This window comes from Oncorhynchus keta, chromosome 6 (assembly GCF_023373465.1).
Source record: "Oncorhynchus keta strain PuntledgeMale-10-30-2019 chromosome 6, Oket_V2, whole genome shotgun sequence".
Lineage (NCBI taxonomy): Eukaryota > Metazoa > Chordata > Actinopteri > Salmoniformes > Salmonidae > Oncorhynchus > Oncorhynchus keta.
This window is the reverse complement of record NC_068426.1, coordinates 433,105-445,213: the sequence shown is the minus strand read 5'-3', so window position 1 is coordinate 445,213 and position 12,109 is coordinate 433,105. Positions and strand designations below refer to the sequence as shown.

At 39.4% G+C, this 12,109-nt stretch overlaps 1 protein-coding gene across 1 annotated transcript in view; it reads left to right on the top strand.

Moving 5' to 3' along the window:
• LOC127930579 (solute carrier family 46 member 3-like) overlaps positions 1-12,109 on the top strand; it is a 42,545-nt gene that overhangs the window by 10,282 nt on the left and 20,154 nt on the right. The window contains exons 2-3 of the mRNA XM_052520101.1: positions 5,286-5,532; positions 6,373-6,456. Of these exons, the coding sequence (XP_052376061.1) occupies positions 5,286-5,532; positions 6,373-6,456 (331 nt within the window). The remainder of the gene's footprint in view (positions 1-5,285; positions 5,533-6,372; positions 6,457-12,109) is intronic.

The following is a 12,109-nucleotide window of genomic DNA, read 5'->3' as shown; positions in this document are numbered from 1 at the left end:
TAGTAGAATCCTTGGTAGTAAGAATCATTGGTAGTAGAATCCTTGGTTGTAGAATCCTTGGTAGTAGAATCATTGGTAGTAGAATCCTTGGTAGTAGAATCCTTGGTAGTAAGAATCCTTGGTAGTAGAATCCTTGGTAGTAGAATCCTTGGTAGTAGAATCCTTGGTAGTAGAATCCTTGGTTGTAGAATCCTTGGTAGTAAGAATCCTTGGTAGTGGAATCCTTGTTGTAGAATCCTTGGTAGTAAGAATCATTGGTAGTAAGAATCATTGGTAGTAGAATCCTTGGTTGTAGAATCCTTGGTAGTAAGAATCCTTGGTTGTAGAATCCTTGGTAGTAAGAATCATTGGTTGTAGAATCATTGGTAGTAAGAATCCTTGGTTGTAGAATACTTGGTAGTAAGAATCCTTGGTTGTAGAATCCTCGGTAGTACGAATCCTTGGTTGTAGAATCCTTGGTAGTAAGAATCATTGGTTGTAGAATCATTGGTAGTAAGAATCATTGGTAGTAGAATCCTTGGTAGTAAGAATCATTGCTAGTAAAAACCTTGGTAGTAAGAATCATTGGTAGTAGAATCCTTAGTAGTAAGAATCATTGGTAGTATAATCCTTGGTAGTAAGAATCATTGGTAGTAGAATCCTTGGTAGTAAGAATCCTTGGTAGTAAGAATCATTGGTAGTAGAATCATTGGTTGTAGAATCCTTGGTAGTAAGAATCCTTGGTTGTAGAATCCTTGGTAGTAAGAATCCTTGGTTGTAGAATCCTTGGTAGTAAGAATCCTTGGTTGTAGAATCATTGGTAGTAGAATACTTGCTAGTAAGAATCCTTGGTAGTAAGAATCCTTGGTAGTAGAATCATTGGTAGTATAATCCTTGGTTGTAGAATCCTTGGTAGTAAGAATCCTTGGTTGTAGAATCCTTGGTAGTAAGAATCCTTGGTAGTAGAATCCTTGTTGTAGAATCCTTGGTAGTAAGAATCATTGGTAGTAAGAATCCTTGGTAGTAAGAATCCTTGGTAGTAGACTCCTTGGTAGTAGAATCCTTGGTTGTAGAATCCTTGGTAGTAAGAATCATTGTTTGTAAGAATCATTGGTCGTAAGACTCATTGGTAGTAGAATCATTGGTAGTAGAATCATTGGTAGTAAAAACCTTGGTAGTAGAATCCTTGGTAGTAAGAATCATTGGTAGTAGAATCCTTGGTAGTAAGAATCATTGGTAGTAGAATCCTTGGTAGTAAGAATCATTGGTAGTAAAAACCATGGTAGTAAGAATCATTGGTTGTAGAATCATTGGTAGTAAGAATCATTGGTAGTAGTATCCTTGGTAGTAAGAATCATTGCTAGTAAAAACCTTGGTAGTAAGAATCATTGGTAGTAGAATCCTTAGTAGTAAGAATCATTGGTAGTATAATCCTTGGTAGTAAGAATCATTGGTAGTAGAATCCTTGGTAGTAAGAATCCTTGGTAGTAAGAATCATTGGTAGTAGAATCATTGGTTGTAGAATCATTGGTAGTAAGAATCCTTGGTTGTAGAATCCTTGGTAGTAAGAATCCTTGGTTGTAGAATCCTTGGTAGTAAGAATCATTGGTTGTAGAATCATTGGTAGTAAGAATCCTTGGTTGTAGAATCCTTGGTAGTAAGAATCCTTGGTTGTAGAATCCTCGGTAGTACGAATCCTTGGTTGTAGAATCCTTGGTAGTAAGAATCATTGGTTGTAGAATCATTGGTAGTAAGAATCATTGGTAGTAGAATCCTTGGTAGTAAGAATCATTGCTAGTAAAAACCTTGGTAGTAAGAATCATTGGTAGTAGAATCCTTAGTAGTAAGAATCATTGGTAGTATAATCCTTGGTAGTAAGAATCATTGGTAGTAGAATCCTTGGTAGTAAGAATCCTTGGTAGTAAGAATCATTGGTAGTAGAATCATTGGTTGTAGAATCCTTGGTAGTAAGAATCCTTGGTTGTAGAATCCTTGGTAGTAAGAATCCTTGGTTGTAGAATCCTTGGTAGTAAGAATCCTTGGTTGTAGAATCATTGGTAGTAGAATACTTGCTAGTAAGAATCCTTGGTTGTAGAATCCTTGGTAGTAAGAATCATTGGTAGTAGAATCCTTGGTAGTAGAATCATTGGTAGTAGAATCCTTGGTAGTAAGAATCAATGGTAGTAGAATCCTTGGTAGTAAGAATCCTTGGTAGTAGAATCCTTGATTGTAGAATCCTTGGTAGTAAGAATCATTGGTAGTAAGAATCATTGGTTGTAAGAATCCTTGGTAGTAAGAATCATTGGTAGTAGAATCCTTGGTAGTAAGAATCCTTGGTAGTAGAATCCTTGGTTGTAGAATCCTTGGTAGTAAGAATCATTGGTAGTAAGAATCCTTGCTAGTAAGAATCCTTGGTAGTAGAATCCTTGGTTGTAGAATCCTTGGTTGTAGAATCCTTGGTAGTAAGAATCATTGGTAGTAAGAATCCTTGGTAGTAGAATCATTGGTAGTAGAATCATTGGTAGTAGAATCATTGGTAGTAGAATCATTGGTAGTAGAATCATTGGTAGTAAAAACCTTGGTAGTAGAATGCTTGGTAGTAAGAATCATTGGTAGTAGAATCATTGGTAGTAAGAATCATTGGTTGTAGAATCCTTGGTTGTAGAATCATTGGTAGTAGAATCCTTGGTTGTACAATCCTTGGTAGTAAGAATCCTTGGTAGTAGAATCCTTGGCAGTAAGAATCCTTGGTAGTAGAATCCTTGGCAGTAAGAATCATTGGTAGTAGAATCCTTGGTAGTAAGAATCCTTGGTAGTAAAATCCTTGGTAGTAAGAATCCTTGGTAGTAGAATCCTTGGTAGTAAGAATCCTTGGTAGTAAGAATCATTGGTAGTAGAATCCTTGGTAGTAGAATCCTTGTTAGTAAGAATCCTTGGTTGTAGAATCCTTGGTAGTAATAATCCTTGGTAGTAGAATCCTTGGTAGTAAGAATCCTTGGTAGTAAGAATCATTGGTAGTAGAATCCTTGGTTGTAGAATCCTTGGTAGTAAGAATCATTGGTAGTAGAATCCTTGGTAGTAAGAATCCTTGGTAGTAGAATCCTTGGTTGTAGAATCCTTGGTAGTAAGAATCATTGGTAGTAGAATCCTTGGTTGTAGAATCCTTGGTAGTAAGAATCATTGGTAGTAGAATCCTTGGTAGTAAGAATCATTGGTAGTAGAATCCTTGGTTGTAGAATCCTTGGTAGTAAGAATCCTTGTTAGTAAGAATCATTGGTAGTAGAATCCTTGGTAGTAGAATCCTTGGTAGTAGAATCCTTGGTTGTAGAATCCTTGGTAGTAAGAATCATTGGTAGTAAGAATCCTTGGTAGTAGAATCATTGGTAGTAAGAATCATTGGTTGTAGAATCCTTGGTAGTAAGAATCCTTGGTAGTAAGAATCATTGGTAGTAGAATCATTGGTTGTAGAATCCTTGGTAGTAAGAATCAATGGTAGTAGAATCCTTGGTAGTAAGAATCCTTGGTAGTAGAATCCTTGGTTGTAGAATCCTTGGTAGTAAGAATCATTGGTAGTAAGAATCATTGGTTGTAAAAATCCTTGGTAGTAGAATCATTGGTAGTAGAATCCTTGGTAGTAAGAATCCTTGGTAGTAGAATCCTTGGTTGTAGAATCCTTGGTAGTAAGAATCATTGGTAGTAAGAATCATTGGTAGTAAGAATCCTTGGTAGTAGAATCATTGGTAGTAGAATCCTTGGTTGTAGAATCCTTGGTAGTAAGAATCATTGGTAGTAAGAATCCTTGGTAGTAGAATCCTTGGTAGTAGAATCATTGGTAGTAGAATCATTGGTAGTAGAATCATTGGTAGTAGAATCATTGGTAGTAGAATCATTGGTAGTAAAAACCTTGGTAGTAGAATGCTTGGTAGTAAGAATCATTGGTAGTAGAATCATTGGTAGTAAGAATCATTGGTTGTAGAATCCTTGGTAGTAGAATCATTGGTAGTAGAATCCTTGGTTGTAGAATCCTTGGTAGTAAGAATCATTGGTTGTAGAATCCTTGGTAGTAAGAATCCTTGGTAGTAGAATCCTTGGTAGTAAGAATCATTGGTAGTAGAATCCTTGGTAGTAAGAATCATTGGTAGTAGAATCCTTGGTAGTAAGAATCATTGGTAGTAGAATCCTTGGTCGTAAGAATCATTGGTAGTAGAATCCTTGGTTGTAGAATCATTGGTAGTAGAATCCTTGGTTGTAGAATCCTTGGTAGTAAGAATCCTTGGTTGTAGAATCCTTGGTAGTAAGAATCATTGGTTGTAGAATCCTTGGTAGTAAGAATCCTTGGTAGTAAGAATCATTGGTAGTAGAATCATTGGTTGTAGAATCCTTGGTAGTAGAATCCTTGGTTGTAGAATCCTTGGTAGTAAGAATCCTTGGTTGTAGAATCCTTGGTAGTAAGAATCCTTGGTAGTAGAATACTTGCTAGTAAGAATCCTTGGTTGTAGAATCCTTGGTAGTAAGAATCATTGGTAGTAGAATCCTTGGTAGTAGAATCATTGGTAGTATAATCCTTGGTAGTAAGAATCATTGGTTGTAGAATCCATGTCAGTAAGAATCATTGGTAGTAGAATCCTTGGTTGTAGAATCCTTGTCAGTAAGAATCCTTGGTAGTAGAATCCTTGGTAGTAAGAATCCTTGGTTGTAGAATCCTTGGCAGTAAGAATCCTTGGCAGTATAATCCTTGGCAGTAAGAATCCTTGGTAGTAAGAATCATTGGAAGTGGAAACCTTGGCAGTAAGAATCCTTGACAGTAAGAATCCTTGGTAGTAGATTCCTTGGTAGTAAGAATCCTTGGTTGTCAGAATCCTTGGCAGTAAGAATCATTGGTAGTAGAATCCTTGGTAGTAAGAATCATTGGTAGTAGAATCCTTGGTAGTAAGAATCATTGGTAGTAAAAACCTTGGTAGTAAGAATCATTGGTAGTAGAATCCTTCAAGAATCCTTCCAGGTAATTTTGTCCAAAATCAGATTGCAGGTTTGTAGTGAAGGTAATGTTGTGGAGGTTAGTATCCTATATGTCCTTGTAAATCAAAATCAAAATCAATCTTTTTGTCAACAAAAAAATGCTGAAAGATTCAGGAGCTCATCTGCTCATGGCCTGCTACTCTCTCCCTTCCCCTCCCCCCATCTCCTTGTCAGCTATCTAAGCTGATTGTTCATTAGATTTAATTTAGCATTTTTTTCAAACATTGCGTTCAAATAACTAGTAACAGAAAATAAGTAACTGTGTCCACCCTCTCTCTCCCCCACAGGTGTCTAAGCTGGGTGGTATGTCCATCTTCATCCTGTATGAGCTGAATGCGCCTCTGTGTTGGAGTGAGGTGTTGGTTGGCTATGGTTCAGCCTTGTCTACACTCATCTACCTGGGGAGCTTTGCAGGGGTGTCCCTGCTGTCGCGGTGTCTTCGAGACGGGTATATAGTACTGCTGGGACTGCTGTCTGTCGCTGCAGGGCTACTGATGGCTGCCTTCGCCAAGAGCACGATGCTCATGTTCCTAGGTGAGACGGGTGGGGTGAGGGGGGTGAGACGGGGGGTGAGAGGTGGGGTGAGACGGGGGGGTGAGACGGGGGGTGAGACGGGGGGGTGAGACGGGTGGGGTGAGACGGTGGGGTGAGACGGGTGGGTGAGACGGGGGGGGGGTGAGACGGGGGGTGAGACGGGGGGTGAGACGGGGGGGTGAGACGGGGGGGTGAGACGGGGGGGTGAGACGGGGGGGGTGAGTGAGGGGGTGAGACGGGGGGTGAGGGGGTGAGACGGGGGGTGAGACGGGGGGTGAGACGGGGGGTGAGACGGGGGGGTGAGACGGGGGGGGTGAGACGGGGGTGAGACGGGGGTTAGGTTACGGGTTAGGGGTTAACGAAAATGTTTAAAAAATATATATATATATAGATTTTATTTTTGCATTTTCCAATTAAGAACATTCAAAACAAAAATCTCTCTCTCTCTCCCTCTGTTTCTCCTTCTCTTCCCCTCTCTCTCTTCCCCCTCTCTCTTCCCCCTCTCTCTCAATTCCTCTCTCATTCTCTCAATTCAATTCTCTCTCTCTCTCTCTCTCTCTCTCTCTCTCTCTCTCTGTCTCTCTCTCTCTCTCTATATATCTCTCTATCTCTCCCCTTTATTGGCAGTAGTTGAAGTATGAGAGGGAAAATAAATAAACAGATAAATATAGGTTGTATTTACATGTTGTTTGTGCTCCACCGGTTGTCCTTTTGTTGTGGCAACAGGTCACAAATCTTGCTGTTGTGTTGGCCGACTGTGGTATTTTTCACCTGTGTGTGTAAACTAGTTCTCTCCTGTGTGTGTAAACTAGTTCTCTCCTGTGTGTGTGTGTTCCTTAGTGCGGCTGCCTCTCCTTCTCTCCATCATGCCTGCTCCTGTTCTGAGGTCCATGATGTCCAAGATAGTACTCCGCTCTGAACAAGGTAATAATAATAGACACTATGCTAAGCTAGGCTACATAACATTATGTTACACTATGCTATGCAAGGCTATATTACACTTCATTACACTATGCTATGCTAGGCTATATTACACTTCGTTACACTATGCTATGCTAGGCTATATTACACTTCATTACACTGTGCTATGCTAGGCTAAATTACACTATGCTATGCTAGGCTAAATTACACTATGCTAGGTTAGGCTATATTACACATCGTTACACTATGCTAGGCTGAGCTAGGCCACATAACATTATGTTACACTATGCTATGCTAGGCTAAATTACACTATGCTAGGTTAGGCTATATTACACATCGTTACACTATGCTAGGCTGAGCTAGGCCACATAACATTATGTTACACTATGCTATGCTAGGCTAAATTACAAACAGCTCTCACCATCTACAATTCTGACAGTGTTTCCATGAGGCTTCCCAAGGTACGATAGTGACGAGGCTAAACCACGTTCAGTACATTTACATTTGAGTAATTAAGTAACTTGTCCAGAGCGACGTACCAGTTAGCGCATTGATTCTAAGGAAGCTAAGAGAAATAACTGCAGCATTTGTTCTCCTCCAAATCAGCAAACGTCAATGATAAAGACTCTGGCTGTAGTATGTCATTTTTTTAAACCTTTATTTAACTAGGCAAGTCAGTTTAGAATCAGATTCAGATTTACAATGACGGCCTCTGGGAACAGTGGGTGGCTTAACTGCCTTGTTCAGGTGCAGAATGACAGATTCTTACCTTTCGGTTACCAACGCTCTAACCACTAACCACTACCTGTTTACCTGCCGCCCCAGTAACAGAAAACAACTCAGAATAACGATCATCAAATCACATCAAATTGTATTGGTCACATACACATGGTTAGCATATGTTATTGGTCACATACACATGGTTAGCAGATGTTATTGGTCACATACACATGGTTAGCAGATGTTAATGGTCACATACACATGGTTAGCAGATGTTAATGGTCACATACACATGGTTAGCAGATGTTAATGGTCACATACACATGGTTAGCAGATGTTAATGGTCACATACACATGGTTAGCAGATGTTAATGGTCACATACACATGGTTAGCAGATGTTATTGGTCACATACACATGGTTAGCAGATGTTAATGGTCACATACACATGGTTAGCAGATGTTAATGGTCACATACACATGGTTAGCAGATGTTATTGGTCACATACACATGGTTAGCAGATGTTATTGGTCACATACACATGGTTAGCAGATGTTATTGGTCACATACACATGGTTAGCAGATGTTATTGGTCACATACACATGATTAGCAGATGTTATTGGTCACATACACATGGTTAGCAGATGTTAATGGTCACATGGTTAGCAGATGTTAATGGTCACATGGTTAGCAGATGTTATTGGTCACATACACATGGTTAGCAGATGTTAATGGTCACATACACATGGTTAGCAGATGTTATTGGTCACATACACGTGGTTAGCAGATGTTAATGGTCACATACACATGGTTAGCAGATGTTAATGGTCACATACACATGGTTAGCAGATGTTATTGGTCACATACACATGGTTAGCAGATGTTAATGGTCACATACACATGGTTAGCAGATGTTAATGGTCACATACACATGGTTAGCAGATGTTATTGGTCACATACACATGGTTAGCAGATGTTATTGGTCACATACACATGGTTAGCAGATGTTATTGGTCACATACACATGGTTAGCAGATGTTATTGGTCACATACACATGGTTAGCAGATGTTATTGGTCACATACACATGATTAGCAGATGTTATTGGTCACATACACATGGTTAGCAGATGTTAATGGTCACATGGTTAGCAGATGTTAATGGTCACATGGTTAGCAGATGTTATTGGTCACATACACATGGTTAGCAGATGTTAATGGTCACATACACATGGTTAGCAGATGTTATTGGTCACATACACGTGGTTAGCAGATGTTAATGGTCACATACACATGGTTAGCAGATGTTAATGGTCACATACACATGGTTAGCAGATGTTAATGGTCACATACACATGGTTAGCAGATGTTAATGGTCACATGGTTAGCAGATGTTAATGGTCACATACACATGGTTAGCAGATGTTAATGGTCACATGGTTAGCAGATGTTAATGGTCACATGGTTAGCAGATGTTATTGGTCACATACACATGGTTAGCAGATGTTATTGGTCACATACACATGGTTAGCAGATGTTAATGGTCACATAAACATGGTTAGCAGCAGATGTTATTGGTCACATACACATGGTTAGCAGATGTTAATGGTCACATACAATTGGTTAGCAGATGTTATTGGTCACATACACATGGTTAGCAGATGTTAATGGTCACATACACATGGTTAGCAGATGTTAATGGTCACATACACATGGTTAGCAGATGTTAATGGTCACATGGTTAGCAGATGTTAATGGTCACATGGTTAGCAGATGTTATTGGTCACATACACATGGTTAGCAGATGTTAATGGTCACATACACATGGTTAGCAGATGTTATTGGTCACATACACGTGGTTAGCAGATGTTAATGGTCACATACACATGGTTAGCAGATGTTAATGGTCACATACACATGGTTAGCAGATGTTAATGGTCACATACACATGGTTAGCAGATGTTAATGGTCACATACACATGGTTAGCAGATGTTAATGGTCACATACACATGGTTAGCAGATGTTAATGGTCACATGGTTAGCAGATGTTAATGGTCACATGGTTAGCAGATGTTAATGGTCACATACACATGGTTAGCAGATGTTATTGGTCACATACACGTGGTTAGCAGATGTTAATGGTCACATACACATGGTTAGCAGATGTTAATGGTCACATACACATGGTTAGCAGATGTTAATGGTCACATACACATGGTTAGCAGATGTTAATGGTCACATGGTTAGCAGATGTTAATGGTCACATGGTTAGCAGATGTTAATGGTCACATACACATGGTTAGCAGATGTTATTGGTCACATACACGTGGTTAGCAGATGTTAATGGTCACATACACATGGTTAGCAGATGTTAATGGTCACATACACATGGTTAGCAGATGTTAATGGTCACATACACATGGTTAGCAGATGTTAATGGTCACATGGTTAGCAGTTGCTATTGGTCACATACACATGGTTAGCAGATGTTAATGGTCACATACACATGGTTAGCAGATGTTATTGGTCACATGCACGTGGTTAGCAGATGTTAATGGTCACATACACATGGTTAGCAGATGTTAATGGTCACATGGTTAGCAGATGCTATTGGTCACATACACATGGTTAGCAGATGTTAATGGTCACATACACATGGTTAGCAGATGTTATTGGTCACATACACGTGGTTAGCAGATGTTAATGGTCACATACACATGGTTAGCAGATGTTAATGGTCACATACACATGGTTAGCAGATGTTAATGGACACATACACATGGTTATCAGATGTTAATGGTCACATACACATGGTTAGCAGATGTTAATGGTCACATACACATGGTTAGCAGATGTTAATGGACACATACACATGGTTAGCAGATGTTAATGGTCACATGGTTAGCAGATGTTAATGGACACATACACATGGTTAGCAGATGTTAATGGTCACATGGTTAGCAGATGTTAATGGTCACATGGTTAGCAGATGTTAATGGTCACATGGTTAGCAGATGTTAATGGTCACATGGTTAGCAGATGCTATTGGTCACATACACATGGTTAGCAGATGTTAATGGTCACATACACATGGTTGGTCACAGATGGTTATTGGTCACATACACGTGGTTAGCAGATGTTAATGGTCACATACACATGGTTAGCAGATGTTAATGGTCACATACACATGGTTAGCAGATGTTAATGGACACATACACATGGTTAGCAGATGTTAATGGTCACATACACATGGTTAGCAGATGTTAATGGACACATACACATGGTTAGCAGATGTTAATGGTCACATGGTTAGCAGATGTTAATGGACACATACACATGGTTAGAAGATGTTAATGGTCACATGGTTAGCAGATGTTAATGGTCACATGGTTAGCAGATGTTAATGGTCACATACACATGGTTAGCAGATGTTATTGGTCACATACACATGGTTAGCAGATGTTAATGGTCACATACACATGGTTAGCAGATGTTAATGGTCACATACACATGGTTAGCAGATGTTAATGGTCACATGGTTAGCAGATGTTAATGGTCACATGGTTAGCAGATGTTATTGGTCACATACACATGGTTAGCAGATGTTAATGGTCACATACACATGGTTAGCAGATGTTATTGGTCACATACACATGGTTAGCAGATGTTAATGGTCACATACACATGGTTAGCAGATGTTAATGGTCACATACACATGGTTAGCAGATGTTATTGGTCACATACACATGGTTAGCAGATGTTAATGGTCACATACACATGGTTAGCAGATGTTAATGGTCACATACACATGGTTAGCAGATGTTATTGGTCACATACACATGGTTAGCAGATGTTATTGGTCACATACACATGGTTAGCAGATGTTATTGGTCACATACACATGGTTAGCAGATGTTATTGGTCACATACACATGATTAGCAGATGTTATTGGTCACATACACATGGTTAGCAGATGTTAATGGTCACATGGTTAGCAGATGTTAATGGTCACATGGTTAGCAGATGTTATTGGTCACATACACATGGTTAGCAGATGTTAATGGTCACATACACATGGTTAGCAGATGTTATTGGTCACATACACGTGGTTAGCAGATGTTAATGGTCACATACACATGGTTAGCAGATGTTAATGGTCACATACACATGGTTAGCAGATGTTATTGGTCACATACACATGGTTAGCAGATGTTAATGGTCACATACACATGGTTAGCAGATGTTAATGGTCACATACACATGGTTAGCAGATGTTATTGGTCACATACACATGGTTAGCAGATGTTATTGGTCACATACACATGGTTAGCAGATGTTATTGGTCACATACACATGGTTAGCAGATGTTATTGGTCACATACACATGGTTAGCAGATGTTATTGGTCACATACACATGATTAGCAGATGTTATTGGTCACATACACATGGTTAGCAGATGTTAATGGTCACATGGTTAGCAGATGTTAATGGTCACATGGTTAGCAGATGTTATTGGTCACATACACATGGTTAGCAGATGTTAATGGTCACATACACATGGTTAGCAGATGTTATTGGTCACATACACGTGGTTAGCAGATGTTAATGGTCACATACACATGGTTAGCAGATGTTAATGGTCACATACACATGGTTAGCAGATGTTAATGGTCACATACACATGGTTAGCAGATGTTAATGGTCACATGGTTAGCAGATGTTAATGGTCACATGGTTAGCAGATGTTAATGGTCACATACACATGGTTAGCAGATGTTAATGGTCACATGGTTAGCAGATGTTATTGGTCACATACACATGGTTAGCAGATGTTATTGGTCACATACACATGGTTAGCAGATGTTAATGGTCACATAAACATGGTTAGCAGCAGATGTTATTGGTCACATACACGTGGTTAGCAGATGTTAATGG